Source organism: Neomonachus schauinslandi, chromosome 1, assembly GCF_002201575.2.
Source record: "Neomonachus schauinslandi chromosome 1, ASM220157v2, whole genome shotgun sequence".
NCBI classification, from domain to species: domain Eukaryota; kingdom Metazoa; phylum Chordata; class Mammalia; order Carnivora; family Phocidae; genus Neomonachus; species Neomonachus schauinslandi.
In genome coordinates this window covers 66,515,315-66,539,334 of record NC_058403.1, presented here as the reverse complement: position 1 = coordinate 66,539,334, position 24,020 = coordinate 66,515,315, and the positions used below count along the sequence as shown (strand labels likewise).

Below are 24,020 nucleotides of genomic sequence, written 5' to 3'. Positions count from 1 at the left end.
CAGGAAACTGCCCCCTGAACCCGCTTGTGCTTTGGGCCCACCACTGGTCACCATGCCCCTTTCTTTGCCACTGGACTACCCAGCACCAGGAGCCTCGGCCCACTTTGGAGCCCAGCCCCAGTCATTCTGGAGCCCTGATGGTCTACTGATGGCCCCTGGTCACCCAGCAATACCACCTGTGCTTCTTGCTGGTTGCCTGGCTATTAAGTCACTGGCCTTGGTTGGACAAGCACCAGATCCTCCTGGTCCCAGCAACCCTGTGGAGTTCTCACCATCCACCAAGGACAGGTCTGGATCACACGCGCAGGGAGCACGGGCAGCAGTAGGAGGGGAAGTCCTCACAATTTTCAAATCCGCCCTCCCCCACCCTAAGCCCCTCCTCCATCGACTCTTCAGGTGAGCCGGCCAGCCCTGCCAGGCCCGGGGGCCTCACTTACAAAGTGGCCTCGCAGCTGGGTCGCGGCCTTCTGGAAATGTGGCATTATCCTCTTGCACATGCTGCACCCTAGTCACGGGCAGGAGAGAAAGCAGACATGGTTATCCCGGGTGCCAGACCCCTGCGCCCTGCCCTCCCTCCCCTCAGGCTGACCTCTGGCAGCACACTTTTACCCAGCCTGCAGAAGGGCAGGACTGCCCCAGGGCCTGGGAACACAGAAAGACCAGGATGCAGAGGCCCTGCCCTCCAAAGAGCTTACAGTCTCAATGGCAGAAAATAGGACACAGCCCAGCAGTCCCTCAATAAACGTGGGACTGACTAAGCAAACACAACATGGCTGGAGAAGAGCAAAGCAGGGAATAATTTAGGGCTGATCATGAGTTCACCGGGAATTCCGGGAACCAGAAGAGGTGACAGGAAAGCGCAGCTAAAAGCCTCCCCTCACTGTCCAGTCAGGGGCTACGAATGAACACGGACCAGATGCCATTAGGAAGAAAACTGTCCAACCACAGATACGCTGAGCTTTGGGATTTCCACGGCCCTTTTCTTCCGTCCACAGGAATAATTAGGCAGTGAGTGGAGATGGGCTGGTGTGAAAGTACCAGCTCAGGCCTCGTGGGAGGAGCGCCAGGCCAGGATTGGCACACCTGAGTGCCTGTCTTCTTGTCATGCACTGCATGGCCCTGGACAGGTCACCTCTCCTCGCTGGCTGATGGCTCCTTCTGGCAAATGAGGAGGTTTGGAGCAGACAACCTCAGGCCCCCTCCAGCTCTGACATCGGATGATTCTATAATGTCTCTGGCTCAACCCTCTACCATGTGGTCGCACTCTTCTCCCCCTGGGGTGGTGAAGGCCCCCCAAGCCTTGGGCCAGACAGCCAAGCCCCAAAGATCCACTAGTACTTCGGAGTGACCTTGATTTAAAAGCATGCCCCACCCCACATCAGTCGGAGCAGGCCACATTTCGGTGCTGACCCCACAGGGCACATGCACTGGTTTCTTCAGACATAAGGAATTCTGACATGACAAGCTGTTATTCTTTCTGACAGACGCTCTGCTGTAAAAAGGCTTTGAGATGCACCTGAAGGCTGCAGACACCAAAGCTGCCCAGAACCCTGTGTCAGGCTGGATCTCATCTCAACATGACACAGGGGGGACAGGGCCATGCAGCGGCAGGCTGACAAGCTCTAATCCATGTTAGCTAACGCCGTGGCAGACTGACCGCGGGCAGAGTAATACAGATCAGAGAGGTGCTCTTACCAACCGGGCCACATACAGACTCTGGAGAACCGTGAGCAGGTCCAAGCTATCCTGGGACCACTGGAACCTCCCCAACACCAAGTCTACTGGACCAAATGCGACACAGGCTATTTCGACATGGAGCTCCCTAAGTGCCCACGGTCCCTCCCCGACATCCCTGCCTGTCAGAGAGACGAACACACACACCGGACACACAGCGGCATATGAAGCGTGGGCTCAGGCTCATGCTATTAGTACAGCCTCAGACTCCGGGAGACTCAGGAGAGTGGGAGCTGTTGCCAGGTCAGCACACAGCACAAGCCCACAGCTTCTGCCCTCAGAAGACACGAGGTACCTCTCTCCAGCAGCCCACACAGCACCATCCCCGCAAGTGTCATGAAGAAAGGAATGTGACATCTGTCAGGGTACACTGTTCCCACTGTGGGACTTCACAGGGCTGGACACAGGGACAACAAGGCCGCCTCAGGCAGGTGCCCATGCCCCAAGCTGGATGTGACACAGCAGAGACAATAGGAGGCCGCACAGCAGAGGAAGAAGCTCGGCTCCGAGGAGTAGGAGACCCAGGCCTGCTTCTCCCCTTGACCATCTGCTGCCTCTCTAAGCCTGGCCACGCGGTCTGAGCCTCAGCTTTGCCCTCGGTGGCACGGAGACAGCGCCTGACACTCAGCAGGGCAGGCCCCGGGAACACAAGACCGGAGTGTGTGCCCCCGGGAGGTCTGCCGCCGTGGGGGAACCCCTCCACAGCGGACAGAGGCTGTCACTGTCAGGAGGGAAAGTGAGTGGGGGTGGGAGGGCACTTGCTGTCACCCACTCTTTACTTGGTGACTTGATGAGGTGGTGGGAGTCGGACGCCCTCTGGGCCACGTTCATCAGTCAGAAGCTTAATTCATGAACTGTCCCCACAGGGGTGGCATCTCGCGTCCAGCTCCGCCCGCCTGCAGCCTGCGGCAGCCTTACCCGCCACGTCCCCCGAACTCCCCGTGGACGGAGACCAGCAGTCCTGGGAGAAGAAGTTAGTGAGGTGAAGAGGTGATGGGAAAAGTAATAGGAAGCTCCGGGCCAAGCCGGTTTCCAATTTAACTTCACCAGAAATAGAGCTGGTACTGTGGTCCCTATCTGAATTTATCTTCCGACGGATTCGACTGAGAGGCAGGGGAAGAAATAAGACTGTCACTCTCAACTCCCCAAAGTTAGAGCAGTCACCTTTTTACTTTCTCACTAATTCAGTCAACAAACATTTACTGAATAGGCAGTAGGTCCTGAGGAACCGGATTCTTTGTCACAAGTAAAGCCTCCCACTGCCTTCGGGTTCATTCACCCCAAACACGATCAAAGGATCAGAGTCCTAAAAGACCTCCCACTTAGGGAATTGGTGTGTTTCCAGGAATAGGCTGAATTATGAAGCCATGAAGGCTTGAGTGGACAAGTATAATAGAAGAACAAGTTTGTTTCAATAAAAACAACAACAAAAGAGTCCTGGGGTACCTGGGACCCAGGAGGCCATCCAATCTGACCCCTCCACAAATTTGAACTTAACAGCTCCGAGTTTTCGCCCTCCCTCCCCAACTACTAATTGCTCTGTGATACCAACAAGGGGTCTCACTTCTCCTACCCCAGCTTTCCATCATATAGACACAGTAACTATGCTTGCCTCTCTGCCTGCCGTGGTGAGGGGGGGCACACTGCCACACGGCCTGGGGAGGGGGTGTGGAGAGATGGCTCGCATACTCTAACGCAGACTGCTACGGAACCACTCTTTGTAAGTGATCAACCAGTGTCATTATACTGAAACCCACACAGCTAGACCATGATGCTGCCTTGCAACACGTACTGTACACTGATACACACTCTGTTTTAGTCTCATTTAACCAATGAATTGACTTCTGAAGGCTTCTGAGACAAACCATAGGAGGCCCTGTCCTCAAGAGGCTGGGCAGGCAGGACAATTCCTGAAGCAACTCACAGCTGGGTAGTTAATAAGATCCCTCCAAGGAGAAACAAAAAGGGGTGAAACCAACCAGTGAACATTAATGAAAAAAAAATGACCCAGGGTTAAAGTGCAGATCATTCTGAGCAGAGCCAGCTCTAACAAGAAGTGGGACACCAGGGTCTCGTTTCTATAAGCAAGCAAGGTGTCTGAGAGGAGGCTGGGTTAGAGGGACACCCAGCAATCAACAGGGGCAGGGGAAAGGCTATTGTCATGGTGAATAAATCACAGGCCCAAGTCAGGCAGAACCACCATAACCTCATAGAAGGGCAGCCATCCAGGGAGGCATGATCACTCAGGTGGAAATGGGAGGAGTCTTTGCTCAAAGAACTTCTCAAGAAGGTGGATTCAAGGCAGGCTTTCAAGAGTAAACAGAACTGAAATGAGAAGTTACAACTCACATCACAGAAATAACAAAGGATCGTAAGAGACTAGTATGGATGATTGGTCACCAACAAACTGGACAATTTAGAAGAAATATGTAAATTCCTAGAAACATACACTCTTCTAAGATTAAATCAGTAAGAAACAGAAAACCTAAATAGACCAATTGCTAGCAAGGAGATTGAATCAGTAATAAAACACCTGCCAACAGACAAAAGTCCAGGACCAGATGGCTTCACTGATGAATTCTTCCAAACATTCAGAGATTTAATACCTATCCTTCTCAAACTCTTCCAAAAAACTGAAGAGGAGGGGAATACCTCCAAACACATTTTATGAAGCCAAAATTACCCTGATACTAAAACCGGACAAGGATACCAGAAAAAGAGAAAATTATAGGCCAATATCCTTGATGAACATAGACGTAAAAATCCTCAACAAAATATTAGCAAACCAAATTCAACAATACATTAAAAAGATTATACAACACAATCAAGTGAGATTTATTCTAGGGATGCAAGGATAGCTCAATATTTGCAAATCAACCAACATGATACACCAGGTCAACAAAATGAAGGATAAAAATCATAAGATCATCTCAATGGATAAAGAAAAAGCACCCAGTAAAATTCAACATCTATTTATGATAAAAACCCTCAACAAAGTGGGTATAGAGATAACATACCTCAACATAATAAAGGCCATATATGACAAACCCACAGCTAACATAATACTCAATAGGAAAAAGCTAAAAGCTTTTCCTCCAAGATCAAGAACAAGACAAGTATGCCCACTCCTGCCACTTTCATTCAACATAGTACTGGAAGTCCTACCCACAGCAATGAGGCAAGAAAAAGAAATGGAAGGCATCCAAATCAGAAAGGAAGAAGTAAAACTGTCAGTATTTACAGATGATATGATACTACATATAGAAAACCCTAAAAATACCCCAAAACTGTTAGAACTAATAAGTAAATTCAGTAAAGTCACAGGATACAAAATCAATATACAGAAATCTGTGGCATTTCCATACATTAATAACAAACTATCAGAAAGAGAAATAAAGGAAAAATCACATTTAAAATTGCATCAAAAAGAATAATATATCTAAGAATAAATTTAACCAAGGAGGTAAAAGACCTGTAGGTATACTGAAGCCTATAAGATACTGATAAAAGAAATTGAAGATGACACGAATAAAAGATATTCCACACTCATGGATTGGAAGGATTAATATTGTTTAAATGTCCACACTACCCAAAGCAAACTACAGATTCAATGCAACCCCTACCAGAATTCCAATATCATATCTCACAGAACTAGAACAAATAATTCTCAAATTTTTATGAGCTGCAAAAGATCCCAAATAGTCGAAACATAAGAAAGGAAAGAACAAAGCTGTGGGTATGATGCTCCCTGATTTCAAACTATACTACAGAGCCATAATAATCAAAACAATATGGTCCTGGCATAAAAGATACACAGATTAATGGAAAAGAACTGAGAGCTCAGAGATAACCTACACATACATAGATAATTAATTTATGAGAAGGAGCCGAGAACATACAACAGAGAAAGAACAGGCCCTTTAATAAATGGTGTTGAGAAAACTGGTCAGCCACATGCAAAAGAATGAAACTAGGCCACTGTCTTACACCATACACAAAAATTAACTCAAAACGGATAAGAGACTTGAATGAAAGACCTGAAACCATAAAACTCTTAGAAGAAAATGTAGGCAGCAAGCTCCTTGACATGAATCTTAGCTATGTGTTCCTTCCAAAGGCAAGGAAAACAAAAGCAAAAACAGACACATGGGACTACTTCAAACTAAAAAGCTTCTGTACGCTGAAGGAAACCATCACCAAAATAAAAAGGCAACCTACTGAATGGAAGAAGATATTTGCCAATCATATATCTGATAAGGGGTTAATACCTAAAATATATAAAGAATTCATACAACTCAGCAACAGAAAAACAAACAACCCGATTAAAAAATGGGCAGAGGATCTGCCCAGACATTTCTCCAAGGAAGACATACAGATGGCCAACAGACATAAGAAAAGATGCTCAACATCACTAATCGTCAGGGAAATGCAAATCAAAACCATGATATACCACCTCACACCTGTCAGAATGGCTTTTATCAAAAAGATAAGAAATAACAAGTGTTGGCAGAGATGTGGAGAAAAAGGAAGCCTTGTACACTGTTGGTGGGAATGTAAATTGGTGCAGCCACTATGAAAAACAGTATGGAGATCCCTCAAAAAATTAAGAATAGAACTACCATATGATTCAGCTGTTTCCCTACTGGGTATTTATCGGAAGAATAATTTGAAAAGATATATGCACCCCCATGTTTATCGCAGCATTATTTACAATAGCCAAGATACGGAAACAACCTACATATCCATCGATGGATGAATGGATAAAGAAATGTGGGACATGTATACAACAGAATACTACTCAGCAATAAAGAAGAATGAACTCTTGCCACCTGCAACAACATGGATAGACCTTGAGGGCATTATGCTAAGTGAAGTAAGTCAGAAGGAGAAAGAAAAAACACATAACTTTACTTCCACGTGGAATCTAAAAAACAAAACAAAAGCAAACTACCGGATACAGAGAACAGTTCAGTGGTTACCAGAGGGGAAAGGGGCTTGGGCGTGGGTGAAGGGAGTCCACTGTGGGGTAATGGATGGTAACTAGCCTTTTGGGGGTGATCACTTTGCTGTATATGCAGAGGTCAAATTATAATTGGTACACCTGAAACTTACATAATAAAAAAAAAAAGGAAGGGCGCCTGGGTGGCTCGGTCAGTTAAGCGACTGCCTTCGGCTCGGGTCATGATCCCAGGGTCCTGGGATCGAATCCTGCATCAGGCTCCCTGCTCAGTGGGGAGCCTGTTTCTCCCTCTCCCTCTCCCCCTGCTTGTGTTCCCTCTCTCGCTGTGTCTCTCTCTGTCAAATAAATAAAAAAAATCTTTAAAAAAAAAAAAAAAAAAAAAAGGAAAAAGAAAATACGCCATACGCCGTATGTCTTTTAGGCAGAAATCCAGTCCAGGCAGCGTGATACACAATTGATTTGAGCACCTATGCTGTGTCTTATGTATACTATTGCAATAAACAAACCAGTTCCAAAGTGGAAAAAACAAAACAAAGCAAAAAAACTAAACAGAACCTTGATGCCATAGCCTCTGATACTCATCCAAGCCACGGACAGGCCACAGGACACCCCCGTCCCACCACGCATGGCCCCAGCCTTTGGGCTGTTGGCTTCCGGAAGGGCATATGCAGTACACAGAGTCATTAGGGGCCTTCCGCAGGCTATAATCTGAGGATTTTTGATCGGTGGGTTGAGACCCGTTAGATCACAGGGGTGGCCCAGGCAGAGTATCTGAGGCGTTGCAGGACATACTACTGTCAACTACTCAACTCTGCTTAGCCTGAAAGCAGCCACAATGTGTAAACTGAACGTGTCTATGTTCCAACAAAAATTAACTTACCAAAAAGGTGGACAGTCCATGGGCCATAGTTTGCAGACACTTTATTAGAGGGTTATGACATAGTAGGAAAAACCAGTAACTTCTAAATCAAACAAAATAGAAAAAGAAAATAGTGTGTACTGCATCTGGCAGAGTGGATGGCAAGTAGTAAGGGTAAGTATGGTTTGGTAAAACTTGTTTTGGCTTATTTACTTATTCAACTTATTTACTGTAAGTATGCACAAATTATATATATACATATATATAGGTAAAAATGATATAATTTGTGTATACTTACAGTGCTAGGTTGCAATGAAAAATATTTTTACATGAATACTATGAAATACAGTCAAAAACTCTGAACGTCACTGCTCTGACCCAACCGCTTCTCTTACAGAAACAGAAACTGAGGGGCAGAGAGGTGAAGGATTTGACCAAGGTCACCCAGCTCGCTGATGGCACAGCTGGAGTTAGAACCTAGGCCTTCTGGTTGTCATCTCAATCGTCTTTCTGCTGTTCCTACGGCCTCTCGCCTCATCAGAGACTGAACCAAAATACGAGGCCCTTTCCTCCCTGGTCCGGATCCCCCCACACCTCGCAGGTGGCCCCGGCAGAGATGTGCAGGAGCCAGAGCTGGGCGAAGAGCTGCCCGGGGAGGCCAGCCAAGCTCTGGGCGGTGAGTGGCCCCAGTACCTGAGAGAGGACGCTGAGATGGAGCACGGCTCTGGGGGCACCTGGCTCCCCAGGCCCGCAGCTGGGGGGGGAAGGGCTTCAGGCCCCCAGGACGCAGAGGGCGGGGAATGGGACATGGCGAGATGGCGGGAGGATCTGGAGAGGAGAGCCGTACTGTCGCTGGCTAGAGCTCAGGGTAAAGAGGGCAGAAGGATGCGGATTCTAGTGAGAGAAAAATTGATGCGGACAGCAGGAAGAGAGGAGCCAGGTGAAAAGGCAAAGAGGCACAGAGAGAGAGAGTGGGATGAGGGACACCCTTCACACTTTCAGAGAGCTGGGGCAAGCTCCCAGTCCCCTGCCTCCCACCCCCCAGCTGCCCCTGCAAGAGTCTAAACAACTAACTCTGGCCCAAAGGAGAAAGGTCACTCACAGGGAGCATAGAACATCATCAGGAGCGGCTTCTCTTCCTTCTTCAGGAGCCGTCTGAAGTCCTGAGGCACAAACAGAGAACATGGCAGGTCACATACACAAGAACATGACAGGGAGGCAACACCTGCTCAGGGGCCCACAGCCTCGGCCGGAAGAGCGTCGGGGGTGGCGGGGGATTCAGAAGTCCCGAGGTCTGACCTGAGATGTGGGGCATGCAGTCAGAGTTACCGCCCATCAGGAGCTGGACGATGGAGACAATCTGTACCATCCCCGCATATTACAGACAGGGAACCTGAGGCCCCTCCCAAGGCCACTTAGTGTGATGAAGTAGTCAGCACCAGGCTACCAGCTTTACCTTCAGCTCCGCCTGAACAATTCAAAGACTGCAAGGAGCTATTCGTGTCCCATGAGGCTCAATGAGGCTGCCCCTTCATGTGATTTATGTAGTGGCTTTGTTTTTTTTTTGGGGGGGGTTGTTTTCTTATAGCCCAACTTGGCCAGATGGGGATCTAGCTGCTCGTTACGGTAACACAGGGTTAAACCACACCCGCTCATCTCTTTCCCCAGCCCTGCTGCCACCGTCCATGTGCCCAGGAGTCCACTGTGTGCACAGAAGCATACAGATGAGGCGAGCCCCCAAGCCCCCAGAGGTTACAAGCTAAACAGATCATTTGTATTTGTAAAACCCTTAGAATAGCACCTGGCACGTTATTAGGCAATACGTAAGTATTTCTTAAATAAATACAATAAATGTAAAAAGACAAATGGTCACAACAGTGCTAATGGAGAGACTTCAGTGTAAGGCAGGGTTGGAGACCCTTCTTCCAACGAGAGTCAACAATGTTCCGGAAAAAGCAGATCTATCAAGGACTGCAGAGAAGCGCAATGACAGAGCATGTTTTGATTAAAATAATTTGCTTCTCTAACTGGTTTCCATTGAAGAAAATTAGAGGTTTTTCTCTTTTGAATAATAAAGAAAATAAAAGGAGATTACAAAATGCAGCTTTCTGGCAGCAACAAGGCATTAGGTAAATAGATGAGGGTTCATCCCGCACAATGGAATACTAGTGCATCATTAAAAACGATGAAGAGGCATATTTAACGTCACAATAAGATATGCATGTTACATTAAGTGGGGGGGGGGAGCAAGTTACAAAGCAGCATATAAAATGCAACGACACTTTTGTGAGTAAAAATATTTATGTATGCACTATGTCGAAAGCCTGGAAGGCTAGAGAAAATACCAGCAGTGGGTATCTCTCAATGGGAAGGGATAGGGTAACTTGTTTTTCTCTTATGCTTAAGCTGTATTTTCCAAATTTTCAACAATGCATATGTATTACTTATAATTTTTCAGTTAGATAAAAAATATTACAAATATTTGGTAGGAATTCAAAACATTTTATAATAAATTCTGAAAATGTTCACTCTTGTTTAAGTAACTAGAATTATGTAATTCTACTCATTGTAAGGAAGAATTACTGACTAAGATCTTTGACCCTGACAACGGGTAGAAAATGCAAATGCTCTGAAAATGATCTTCTGAAATCCCTGGAGATAAAACCTGGTAAAGATCTGAGACGAAAAGATTTTTTCTGAGCCTCTAACAATTTGGTTTCATACCCTAGGTAGAAACAAATATTACATTCAAAGATGCTTAACTGCCTTCAACAGTGTGGAATTCTAAGCTCACAAATACGAATCGGCAATTCAAACTTGAATTTGGAACTTTTAGTTATCTTACGTAGGGACTCGATCAGCAGAAGGGCAGCTATACCTTAGACTTCTACGGGAGAGAAGACAGCACAAAATGTAATAAGAGTACTGCCCACAGGTGTGAAAAAAATTTTTCTGCTTGATATTTCTAGTTATAGAAGAGTGATCTTTGGAGTTTTAGGACATGAACATCTTAGGGGAGGGAGGTAGCAGGCACTCACTTTCCAGAAAGGCTAGAAATGCGCATTATCACAAAATCTACCTAGGAGCAACAGTGAGTTTAGGCTGCTTGTATTTTCATAACTACAAACCCAGATGTCACTACCTCCTGACACTTGTCCATCTTCCCTTGCCCCCAACATGCTCTCATCTTTAAAAAAAAAAAAAAAGCATAGAGCCCCCTGTGGGGCCTGAACTCAAGACCCTGAAATCAAGACCTGAGCTGAGATCAAGAGTTGGACACTTAACCAACTGAGCCCCCCAGGTGCCCCTGCTTTTTCTCTTCTGACAATACTGGCATGGTCTATCCCAGAGAAATGCTGATGCCCAGCCCCTTAATTCAAATCGCCACAGACCTACTGGGTTAGCCCACAATGATCACACACAATCCCTTCTCCAGGAAGTATAAATGGCATCCTTTTCTTTTGGGCTAACAAGCTTTAAGGGTCAATGATTTTAAATGAAAAGGGAAGGAAAGGCAGAAGAAGATAAAAAGTACATTTTACATTATCAAGATAAGAACAAACAATCTCCAGCTCATATCACAAAAACAAATGACAAGCATTGGTGAGGATGTAGACAGAAAGGAACCCTTGTGCACTGCTGGTGGGAATATAAATTGGTGCAGCCACTACGGAAAGAGCAGGGAGGTTTATCCAAAAATTAAAAATGGAAATTCCATATGATCCAGTAATTCCACTACTGGGTATTTACCCAAAGGATATGAAAACACTAACCTGAAAAGATAAATGCACCCCTATGTTTATTGCAGCATTATTTACAATAGCCAAGATATGGAAGGAACCCAAGTGTCCATCCAGAGATAAATGGATAAAGAAGATGAGGTATATATACACAATGGAATATTACTTAGCCCTAAAAAAGAGATCTTACCATTTGCAGCAACATGGATGGAACTAGAGGGTATAATGCTAACTGAAATAAGTCAGTTAGAGAAAGACAAATACCATGTGATTTCCCTTATAGTTTACGATTTCACTTATATATCTAAAAAAACAAAACAAATGAGCAAAACCAACCAAACAGAAACAGACTGATAGAATTCAGAGAATAAACTGGTGGTTGCCAGAGAGAAAGGGGGTAGGGGGTGATGAACTAGGTGAAAGGGATTAAGAGGTATAAACTTCCATTTATAAAATAAATAAGTCACAGGAATCAAAGTACAGCATAGGGAATAGTCAATAATACTGTAATAACTTCGTATCATGACAGATGGCAACCACTCTTATCATGGTGAGCACTATGGAATATACAGAACTGTCAAATCACTATTATATATCTGAAACTAAAATACCACTGTATGTCAAGAGTATTTCGTATTAAAAAAAAAAAGGACATTCTCCTTCCACCTACAATACAGTACAGCTTGCCTCACAGACCATGGGGAATAGAACAAAGAAGTTCTTGCCCATCCTATGTGAAGGCACAGTCAAGCAAGTAAAGTACCCATGGATAAAGATGCATATTCAGCTCAGGCGGGGCAGGCTTAGAAAGAAGGAGGGTCAGGATTGTATGGAGACTATGATTCAACCACCGTTCTATCCCGACCCCCCATCCTAGCCAAATCCAGAATTGAAAGCTTAAGAGAATAAATAATTTGTTCAAATTTACATTACTTAGAATTGTAGAGACCCGACCCAAGTCTCTGGAAATCCAACCCAAACCTCTGAGATTATTCTTAAAGAAAACAAAAAACAAAGCCCACTTTTAAAAACACACAGCCAATCCCAGCAACGACTGAGTTACATAATAAGGAAAGGACATTTAAATGGATATTTCTATAAGGAAAATCTAAACCCATTAAAATACATTAAATAAGGCAGTGAAGAAGGGAAGAAGCTCTCAGGCAGCCAGCCTGTGATCTCCTGTGGGTTCCATCGTGGAGCTGGCAAGAACAAATATTAGGGGCCTGGCAGCCCAGCTCCCTTGGAGGAAAGCACAACTCATCCCCGAAGACTCCCCTTTCTCATTTCCTTGGACATCTCCCCTAGGGAGCACCTGGTTGTGGGAGGCTTCCAGGGTCTACCAGAATTGATGGGGAATAAATTACCTTTTCACTGTCAATGTGGACAACATCTTTGGCTCCAGGATCTTCCTCCCACAGTGGGGGCCCTTTTGGATCCTTCAGAAAGGCCACTATGGACTGAGGAAAGGAACAGAGAAGGGAAAACTCGTTTTAGCCAGCAAAGAGGGAGGTGGGGAAATCAGGAACCTGCCCCATCTCCCTGCCCGGAGACCCACGCGCCTGTGGAAAGAGTCTGCATGTGGCCAACCGCAAGGGCGGGGGGAGGTGCAATTCCATTGCCCACTGACATCACTGCTGAGGGCCCTAAAAATGCACCCCCACCACCTCCACCAAAATTTTTCAGCCACGTGACACCTGACTCTGGTCAGCTGATCCATACCTCTGTGCTTCTTCATGGACAGAGAAGAGATTTGAGACAATTCATTGGCTTATTTAAACCAGAGACACACTCATGCTTCAGCTAGGTCTCATCTCCTTCAGGAAGCTCTCTGATCAATTTGAATAAAGCTCTCCAGTCCTGTCCAAGGACTCCACATTCATGCACAAAAACTGTCAACTGCACAAGCAGGTAAGCACACCTACTTGTCACCTGCTCAGTACTGTGTGATCTAAACTGGTTTGGCAGTGTGTTAAATCCTGCATCCTCTGTCGGGCTCAGGCAGGGTGCTCATCTCTGTGGCTGCCTGGTTGCTGTACTTCTCTCCCTGAAGACCCCCCCTTCTAGATGCTCAGGATGAAGACCTGACAAAGACCTCCAGGTTAAAGGGCTTCAGTAGCCTTTGTTGTGTGGACAACTGCCTCAAATCTCACCCCCTCTGTGGAAGACACATGTGGGGCGGGAAACTGGGGTCATGTCCCCCCGCTGCCCTCTATCCCTGCCACACTCCACCGGTCCGGGACAGGAGTGGCATTCCCTTCCCTCAGAGAGCCACTCTGGGAAATGGTGCTCAAAGTCTGTGAGAGTCAGGAATGAGTACCAGAAACCAGCCAACCTCCATCCCTCTGACTCTGGAGGGGAGCTGCTGGCCTCCATGTCAACACACAGTTGATGCAAGATTTTGTGACTTCTGTCCACTTCAATCAAGCTCCAACAAGCAGATGACAAGCTGGCTGTGTCCACAAGTGTGGTGGGAGGGAGGTGGGCTGAGGTGAGAAAAGGAAACACCCTCTTAGCAAGGCTGTGCATTCAGCCCATCCACTGGTCACACACACAGGACCTCAGTGAGGCCTCCTCGTTCTGGACACCCCATTTGGAAAGAGCTACCATGAAGAATGGGAGCCAGCTAAGATTTCATAGAATTTCATTCAGGTAATGCTCCCTGGTCATCCAAATGGAGCTGTGAAATGCCTCCTGGCAAAAGAAGAGGGGCCACTTCCACCACGGCAAAGGCAGATCTGCCTCTCCTCTGTCCTTGTCAAAGCTTTGCTGCAACAATATAAGCCGAAATGGAAGTGGCAGGGCCTCCTGAAACCCATGCTCACCCACAGCTGCAGAGGCACCTGCACGGCCTGGGCCATGTGAGAAAGATGCTTCTAAGTGCCCACCTGTTTCAGAAACACCTGGGGCAGCAGTTCTCAATGCAGGGTGCACGGCAGCCTTCAGGAGCCTGTGAGACCTCAGACCGCCGTGAAAGCACTTACTTTATACATTACTTTAGTAAGCATTTACATTTACTCACATGGCCACATTTTACATTTATTTTATGCAAACATACTGTTTCTAGGGAGAAGATCTAAGCCTTTCAGTAGATTCTCAGTGGGATTAGGAACCCGAAATAGGTTAGGAACTATTGCTCTCAGGGGGCTCCTGTCCGCACATCAGCAGGAGCTGAGTTAAAGGGTGAGCACTGTCTCCTGTTCTCCCACCGCTAGCCCCAGCCCCAGCCCCGCCTCAGCATCAGGGAGAAAAGACACGTGGATGCCAAAAGGAAAGGAGTCACCTCTGCTGATGTACTGAAACAATCATACTTGCTTTTCAGGTGATTATTCTTGTTTAACTGAAGGTGCCTAATCCCATCCATAGGTTCTCTCCAAATCAGTCTGCCCGACAAGGTCTTAGGTGGAAAAGTCTGCAGGGAGCAGCACCTGGAAGGTCTCACTCCCTCAGCCCTCCTGCTCTGGGCGCTCTGAATCCCGGGGAAATGGCCCCACAACTCACACCTTGGTTCTCAGGACATCTTGGTGGCTGGGAAACCACCCTCACAGCTACACGGCCTTGGGAGAAGGTCATCAGAGGCTCATCCGAGTTTTGGCTTCCAGGCACCTCCGGTCCTGACCACTTACACATAGTAAGGATTTTGCTGGACAGACTGCTGACCAGCAAAAGGCCACTTATACAGGAAGGTCCCCTCTTTCCCCTCACTTGTCTGGCCTCTGGCTTCTGTAGGGGCCACAGTGCAGTGCCTGTGACCAGGTCCCTGCCAAACCATCCAGCATGACAGCAATGGCAGCCAGAGCATGAGCCTGCAACCATGCACCCAACCCTGCCAGGGACTCCTCTGTCTCTCTGGAGATCGAGGCCCAAGAGGATCCCTGAGAGGAAAACCAACCTGTGACCAAGGAGGGCTTTGGTCTTGGCCGCTCCTGCTGAATGAAGAGCAGAAGCCATCAGGCAGTCATGGGAGACACTATGCCACTTACTCTTGCTCTGGAGAACTCCAGGGACTCTACCCCCATCCCTGATGGCCCTGGGGGCTTTGGGGACCCTGGGACTAAGGATGCTCTCTCTCCACTAAAGACTCTGACCCTGTCCAACACTTAGCCCTCTTCTCCAGCTGCAAATCACAGGAAGGATGAGGAGTGAGCAGATGCCGCACACCTGGTCCTGGTAAGGGGGCGGACAAAGGCCAGGACTCAGCCTCCACTACCTAGCCAAGCTCACATTACTCCGGCTCCTTGCTCCTTCCCAGCTACTACAGTTCTTTCTGAGCAGCTGCAATTTCCTGCTCCATGATCCCAGGACGACTCAGAGGGAGCCACTCAATGTAAACTGAACACAGCCTCCAAAACTAAAACAAAAAGCCCCCAGCCCCCCTTCAATCCCTGCACAGCACTTCCCCTCCCCGCCCCTGCCCAGCCACACCTCTTCCCAGGGAGCACATGATCTCTCCCAGGGCTTCAGCTGACGTCTAACACAGAATAAGAGGCTTAAGCAACCCTAGTTTGTAGAACTTTCTCTAAGTGTCTAAGTGGGTGTTAAGATGAGTAATCAGGCCGGGTCTGTATAAGGTAAAAGCTGTAGTGACTTCAAAAAGAACGAGTGTTGGTAGATAAACAGGAAATGACCGGGGAGCTGAGAAGAACAGCAGAGGAGAGGGGCCCTATGGCTGCACAGACAGACGGATAGGCAGGAAAAAATGGAAGGAGACGGAGAGAGACAGAGAGAGAGAGAGGAGCGAGGGGTCCAAGCCAGTCAGCTAAGCAGGAGAGTCTGAAAAAGTAAGTTCCATCTACGTTGGGAAGAGAAGAAATACATGGCCCCAGCTGGGGCAGGGGAAAGCCTCCAGGAGGAGACTGGATGACGGAGAGAATGGGTACACTGGAGGAAGAGAATCCAAGGGCCACAGAAGGACTCGAGGCGGGGGCAGCTGCTTTGTGATAACAGCACCCACGGGTCACAGGGCCTCCACACCTATTTTCACTGATGCTTTTCTCCGTCTACTTCTAAATTGGATCTGTAGCAGGGAGGAACTCAGTGACATGGGCATGTCATCTGAAACGAGCTGCATCTGCCGACACATGCCTACCTGCCTGTGTCCGGCCCGTCTGTGCTCACCTGGCCACAGCAAGTCCCCCCCAGCCTTTGGAGAGCTAGCATGGACACTAGAGACCCAGGCCTCTGGAGGGGAGAGGCATACCGTCATGTGCCTCCCCGGATGACAGCTGATAGATTCATACACTTATCTACGAGGCTGGTCATCCCTGCTGCGTTAACAGTTACAAACTTCTCCAGATATTCTGCTGACATGTGCTCTAGAGATAAGAATCCCTCAGGTCATTTGGAAGAGCTATCTGTGCAATCTGCCCTTCCTTCTCTCAGAGAGAACCTGCCAGGCTTTTGGCATCTGTTCAGACGCTACCTCTGCTGAGAATGAGGGAGGTAAATTTACCTTAAATGTCACAGCTCGGTTATATTCAGTATGAAATGCACCATCCCTGTCAAACGAAGAGAAAAAGGTGTTAACTTTAAGAATGGTTGTGAAGATACATACCTTTGGTTTCCTGCAGCATCTTAATAACATTCAGCTATTGAACATGGTTCAAGATTAAAAAAAAAGAACTGTAAACACAGAAAGAAAAAATCATTCTGAAATAAAATTAACCTAACTAAAAACCACCATTCCCTGAGAATACCAATGAAAGCTTTCAGCACTTACTTGGAAATTGGAAATGCCCACATGTACTTACTGGTAATGGAATAATTCAACCTTTTTGTCCTTTGTGCTCAGGTCAACTTTCATCTTCTTGCACAATTTTCTACTCTCGGCATCACTGAAAGACACAAATGTCAGGAACCATTTGTTACCGGAGGTCCTCACAAAGGTGTTGACGGTAGAATCTGCTGGTGGCCTATGAAAAGCCTGGTACCTGGGAATTCTCAATAGCAGGTAAGGCCCTGACTGCAGACACACATTCAGAGACCTGAAGGAAGGACAGTAGCCAACAGGAGATGGGCTGAGCGAGAAAGACAGAAACAAGCAGACGAGGAGGGTATATCACCACACGTGGGGGGCAGCGCGGACAGCTCTAGACAAAGCAAGTGCCCAGAAGCACAGTGGGTGGACAGCCCATTCTGAGAAGGAAAACAAACTACAGCATACATCTGTGGCTCCCCATCTTGGCCACTCATCAGAATCATCTGGGGAAGTTTAAAAAAATAGGGATTAACCTGGCCCTACTCAGATCACTACTTCAGACTCTCTGCCTCGGGCCCAAGCCAGTTTTTGTTTTTAAAGCTCAAATGTGTGCCATGTGCCACCTGCTAGATACCGTCTGACCCAGATAAGAGGAAGACGTTCTACAATGCTGACAAAGTTATGAAATCGGACCAGGTATTGACAAAAGCCACACGGAGAAAGGAGAAAGCTTCCGCGAAGTGCAGCATCTGCAATATGTACACGCTTGCAGTTCTCCTAATAAGAAACGTCAGTCCGGTGCCATTGACGGCTCACAAAGTGCTCATGCCTGATTTCACCTAACTTGGTTTCCTTCCTGTTAGATCAATGGATCTCAAAATGGGATCCCTGGACCAGCAGCATCAGCACCACCCAGGAACCTGTTAGAAATGCAAATTCTCAGCCTCATCCCAAACCCACTGAATCAAAACTTTGTGGAGACTTGAGCAACTGTGTTTCAAGGAGTCTTCCAGGTGATCCAGATGCAGGCCACTGCCCTGTTCGGGCTCTTCCTCCTCTCCCCAACCTCTCCAAGGTTTGGCTTCCCCTGTGGCCTCCACCAGCCGCTCAGCGACCTCATCTGTCTCATGGCTTTCCCCATAACCTCACCATAGTCAGCCAAGTCTGCCCAATGGCCAGACAGAGGCGGCCGGCTACCCCACCCACGGAGGGCCCTTGCCCCACATCTGCCTGGGCTCAGTGAGGTTACGTCAGCCACCGGTCCCCACTGGTCCCCTCTGACTACACTGCATGAGAAACTCTGTTCTGCCAGGAATGACAGCCACTTGAGGGAAGCCCCTTCATCCTCCACCTGTGCACACACCTCACCACCTTCTACAGCCATCGGCTTCACAGCTGTGCACCACCCCCAGTACAAATCAAACCAGTCAGCTCCATTCTAAAAGCAACACTCATCACTGGACAAGCAACATTGTGGCACCTCATTTCAAGTGTGACTACGCACTTTGCAATTCAAGAAGCCTGTCTGACTGGAGAGATGTGTGTGGGTCAGAGAGGGGGCCGCCCTCCTGCCCCCACCCCAACCCTATCTAGTCCTACCTGGGGCAGCCACCGCAGCTTCCAGCCCCGGGCCTGGCAAACAGCAGGGACTCAAACGAAATGCATGATGAATTCCAAAAGGAAAGGCTAATCACACGGCAATGTGGCAAGGACACTTAGAGACAGGGAATCCAGAGAGAAGGGATCAGCAGGGGCTGGGAGGAGATGCAGAAGGACGGAGAGGATACAGCAGAAAGCCCTGGGAAGGGCCGCCCACGGAATCCGGGAGTTGGAAACAGGTCCCCTAAAGCCCTGTGGGGATGCCATACACACCTCCACTGACAAGAGCTTTAACAGCCTGGGCCTGCCCTTCCCGCAGGGGCTCCGTGGTGAAGCCAGGCCTACGGGTGGTAGGTTTGTTTGCAAACGACTGCATCTGAAGTGCCCTTTCCCTACCTGAGCTCATCCCCCAGGAGAGAGGACTCCACTCGGGGTGTTTACAAGCGTTCACTTGGCACTTGCCCTGTCCAGCTTTGTTCTGCCGGGCTCAACTGTTCCTGGGTGACCACCTGCTATTCACCCAACTGCAACAAGAAACAGCGGCCGGGGCAGGAAGCGATCTTGAGCAGCTCAGGCCTCCCTCAGCCCCATCCCACACCCAGCAGGGGCACCCAACCGGCCTGCTTCCACTGCCACACCTGAGGGGGCCGCTCAGACTTCACCAGGCAGTCAACGGAGGGGAGAAGCGCCACCCCATGCTGGCTCTCTTCCATCGAGCCTGGCAGCTGGCAGCTGCTTCCTGTGACTTCCACAAAGCAGAGAGAGGTGGGACAGGGCTCAGAATCACTCCAACCCCAGTCCCTGCCTTGATCTGGCAGAACCTGCTCCAAGGAAAAGTCTTGCTGCTGCAGCCGTAGGTCCCTGGTGAGCTCAGGACAGGCATAGGGGCTAACGCTCCAACGCAGCTGACTGGGCTGAGTGGAGCCCGGAGGGCACAGAGGTTGCCCCTGCCTACTCCTCAGCATGGACCCTGAGCTGCAGGTCTGGCCCAGCCTGCAGCCCCCGCTCCAGTTAAGCCAGTCACAGCTGTCTCTGCCACAGGATTCCTTGTTGCAGACTCGGTGCAACCCGCTTCCCTCCTTGGGTTCCGACACTCTGCAAGGATTGCCGCCTCGCCCCTGCTCCCCACACTCACACACAGCTGTGCACGAATGCCAATGCATGTATGCTCAGAGGGGTCTGTGGGGAGGCAGCATCCTGGCCTATCTGAGCACCTCTGGCCCAGACCCCAGAGCCTCAGCCACGCACCTTCCGCAGTCCTGCACGCCGTTCCCCGCGGTCTTTCTGTCCATGGCGGTGCGGCTCCACATCCGACCGTGTCCACTATCACCCCCATCGGAAACGTCTGCTCCGGGAAGGCCTTTGTTTGGCTCACAGCTGACTCTGCAACTGGCATGTAGCAGGTACTCTACGTAGCCTGAGCGAGTGAGGGAGTGAATGATGTGTCTTGTTGCTCCTGGGGTAAGGCTCTACACTTTCGGCTCTCTGGGCTCTGTCTCCTGAGCTCCAGGAGTCCTGCCAGGTGACAATTCCTAATAGTACTTTCTCTGACTGGCTCCCCTTCCTCCCATTTGTCAGAGTACGTGTGTGTGTATGTGTGTGTGTGTGTGCGTGCACATGCACGTGCTAATCATTCAGTACAGACAATAAAAGTCTTAAAGAGTTCAAGAAGGGAAGAGAAATTACCCAAGCTCGGGACCTTAAAAGGATCTGCGTTGATAGATTAAGCGCAATTAATTGATTTACTGGCTACCTTCCTCTCTGCCTCCCTTCCCCAGCCAGTGAGTGAGGCTCTGGCGGAAAAAGGCAGGAAGACAAAGGCAGCAATCAGGGAAATGAGAGGCTTTGTTGGGATGCAGAGGGAGGGAGAAAACCAGCATGGATCAGAGAGTGGACTGCTGTGCAAAGGCCCTCACCTGCCACTTCCCTGACTGTCCTGCAAGAGCGGACTGTCCAGCCGGTCTGTGTGCTTGGGAGGCTGGAGCCCTGCCTCCCTCGGCTGTTGACTCACCCAGACCTGCTACATCCTGTCCCGCCCCACCCCCCCTTAGCCCTCTTCTACCGAGAATGTGGGGGAAAGATTCCAGAGGCCTGTACACACACCCCTCGCCACCCCCAGGCCAGAGAGACAAAGACACACACACGTGTATTTCTAAGTGTTGTGGGCTGGCCGGCAAGCAGCATGGTGGCCGCTACCGTGCATGCCGCCGTGTTTACCAGATCTTCATGTGCGGTTACGGTCATCCAAGAGGCTGGCCACCCCCACTCCAGGGAATCAGACCCAGGGATGAAAGGTGGGGGGCGAGAGCAAGAAGGAAGAGAAGAACCAAGGTGCTGGAGGCTCAGGGAGGGGAGCCGTGCCTTTCTCAAATCACAGCCTATGGAACCACACCCTCCCTGGAGAAAGGTCCAGCTGCCAGCTGGAGGGACTGATGGCTTCTAGATCCGGCTTTGCCATCAGCCAGCCTGTGACCTCTGGTGGGGGCCATGGTTTCCCGAGCTGCAAAATGTAGGAGCTGTTCACAAGAGGTGAATGGGGTTTCAATTCCTCTACAGGGCCCGGTACTACTAAAACATAAAGCGGGCTGCCTGTATCCTGACCGGTGAATCAGGAGCCAGACCCCAGGAAAGAAGATGGAGACACAGAGAGAACGGAACCTCAGGTATCTCCCTCTAGCCCGCCAACTGGGTCCTCACTCAGCAAGTTGGCATCCTTAGAGCCACACAAGCTGGGGGCAGCTTCCTGCAGCCGGGCGGGACGCGGAGCATACTGTCCTGGCCACGGCGTGCCCCTGGGTAACCTGGACTTTCCAGGTTCTGTTGCCCCATTAAAGCAGCAATAAATCTCTTTCTCCCATCTGTCGGGTCCAACATGGTGGGGTTCTGAGCAGATGGACCTGTGGCCCCTGAGGTGGGCAAGTCAGGAAATGTAGGAAGGGCCTCACTCCTGAGACATGAAGAAAATGGGAGAGGACTAGGAGCAAGTGAGCAAGAAAACGCTGTCAGAGTGACTGCTAGGTGCCACATACCCAAAACAACCTGAAAGAACAGGGGGAGGGCATGAGGCGGGAGACAGAGAACAGCCTGGAACAGCGGGGTCTTAAACCTGGACCAGCCTTGGTGGGTCAAGTAGCACCCTCTAATGAGGGACTTGGGACAACAGGGATCCTCCCGGGTTCGGCTGTTCTGTATGGTACCTACCTCCAGAAGGCACAGGATGAAGGAAGACGTACACAGCATAGTTAATAAGACGGATGGGAATAAGAGAGGGGGCGTGCCCTCTCCTCCCCCTCCTGCCCACCCCCAGCCTGGAGATTCTTAGGCTGTGCTCCCCAGCAGGGTCATGGCCCCCACCACGAGCATGGAGCAATGTGCCGGGAGGCATCTGAAGCCTCAACATAAACACGGCCCTTCTCCTGGGAGTCTGCTTTATCCCCTGGTAAGTAATGTTAAACATGCTTACATATGAAGAAGCAAATGCTAAACCCAAAGAATTTTTAGAAGAAAACATAAGACTTCAAAATACATGATGCCTGCCCTGGAAGGCCCCACGTCTGGGATCGGGGAAGGCAGCACTGCTCTGGGGGAAGCAAAGCAAATGGGAGAAAGAGAGCAGGGAAGAAGGAAACTGCGGCTAGGTAATGACCTACACCCTCAGGAAAAGCAAGCCGTGAGCTCCCGATATGCAGTGTCGGCCCAGTGAGAATCAGCCTCAGGAATTAGCATGCGAGGCACGGCTCCCGCATGCTGGCTCCAGCTCAGCCACCCCGACAGCAGCACTCCGCGCCAGGGCTGAGCCCGATGCCAGGCTGGGGGGCACGAGGGGCATACCAACTGCCTCACACACAACCCCCTTCACAGCCGGACAACCACCACCAGCCAACCCGAGCGTGGCTGCTGAGGTTTGAGCCAGGAGGTGGAGTGAGGGGAAAGGGAGAGCTGACAAATCCCTGGACAGACGCCAGACACCCTACAGACAGCTCACAGCTATGAGCTACAGGGCCTGGGGCCTGGGAGAAAACCAACACAGAGGGGTGCGTGTGCCTGCAGCCACACGTGCAAGGGTAGGGATGGAAGAGCCAGAAAATCGAGAAAAAGGGGAAAAAGAAACACCCAGAAAGAGAAGAGAAGAGGAGAAAGACCAAAAAACTAGGGGAGGCAGGGACCCAGAGATGGGGGAGAGGTGACAGAAACTAGTAAGGAGGACGGAACAAAGCAGGAGAGAGGCCAGCAGCTCTGAGGGAAGGACAGGAGAGACATAAGGAGCAGACACCCAGAATGGGGGGAGACACAGAGAAAGACCCCCTCCCCCCAAAAAAAGACTGCCACATACTCACATGCATGCACACACACCAAACCTGGCAGCTTCCAGGATTTTCTGAACCAGGCTACTCAGTGATGAGAACAGACTGGAAGATTGAACTCCATGGTTCACACAAGATTACGCTGAAGCCCAGAGAGGGGCAGCGACTTGCCAAAGGTCCTGCAGCTATTACCTGTCCGTCTAGACTCAAAGCCTGGCCCCATGACCTGTAGTCCTACAAGTCTCACTGTCTCCCCAAACTTCTTAAGGGTCAGAGCAAAACAGCCTGTGCACTGGGGCTGACTCTCATGCTCAGAACCTCCTTAGGGGCATCCTCTCAACACCCACCCCTAAGAAAGGACCGTTGAAGAATGCACGCACCATTTCCCCCCCTCGGCTGCTTCTGGCAATGCCCTGAACAATCCTGCCCAGATGAAAAGTAACAGTAAAAATGGGATCTCACATTTAAATTATAGTCTAGAAAGAACTTCCATTTGCTGGCTCCTCACCACGGACCTGGAAAGGCAGCAGAATATGTACTGTTGTCCCATTTACAGATGAGGAAACAGACCTGTCCAAGGTCACAGGGCTCCTAAGTAGCAGAGCTGACCCTTCAACCCAGGCCTCTGCCTTTATCCCGCATACCTTCAAAGACACTTCACACCACAGCACTGTCTTCTCTTGCCCTAGAATGCCCCCTGTTCCCTTCACCTGCCCTTCAAGGGAGAAAAGCAGCGTGGGCTCTTCACTCGAGGCCTTCCTGTCGCCCCCCTCCCAAGCACTGGCATCCTCATTCTAGCCTCCAACCCTCTGCTGGCAAGGCAGGAAGCACAGCTGGAAAGAATGAGAGATGGGGAACCTCAGGAGGGCCTGTGCGAAGGGAGGCACACTCTGGCTGACTACCTGCTATTTAATAGCCGCGAGGATAAAAAGCGAGCAGACGTTGGCTCCGTTCCACCTGCTCACTCCACTGCAGACAGCAAGAGAAGGTGTTCCCGAGAGCACTTCTGCCCATCCCTGGAAGCATCTCATTCAGATTCATAAACACAGACTGAACATATTTAGGACACAATGAGAGCTGTCATACCGGGCCCTAGGGTTAACGTGGTGGGTTCCCCTAATGGTTT

At 49.4% G+C, this 24,020-nt stretch overlaps 1 protein-coding gene across 1 annotated transcript in view; it reads right to left on the bottom strand.

The window, feature by feature from the left end:
- The window catches only part of PDIA5 (protein disulfide isomerase family A member 5), an 89,570-nt gene that overhangs the window by 38,858 nt on the left and 26,692 nt on the right, over positions 1 to 24,020 (bottom strand). Inside the window, exons 4-8 of the mRNA XM_021692449.2 lie at positions 17,044 to 17,127; positions 16,746 to 16,791; positions 12,661 to 12,753; positions 8,656 to 8,716; positions 438 to 505 (exon numbers count right to left, since the gene is read on the bottom strand). Coding sequence (XP_021548124.1) covers positions 438 to 505; positions 8,656 to 8,716; positions 12,661 to 12,753; positions 16,746 to 16,791; positions 17,044 to 17,127 — 352 coding nt within the window. The remainder of the gene's footprint in view (positions 1 to 437; positions 506 to 8,655; positions 8,717 to 12,660; positions 12,754 to 16,745; positions 16,792 to 17,043; positions 17,128 to 24,020) is intronic.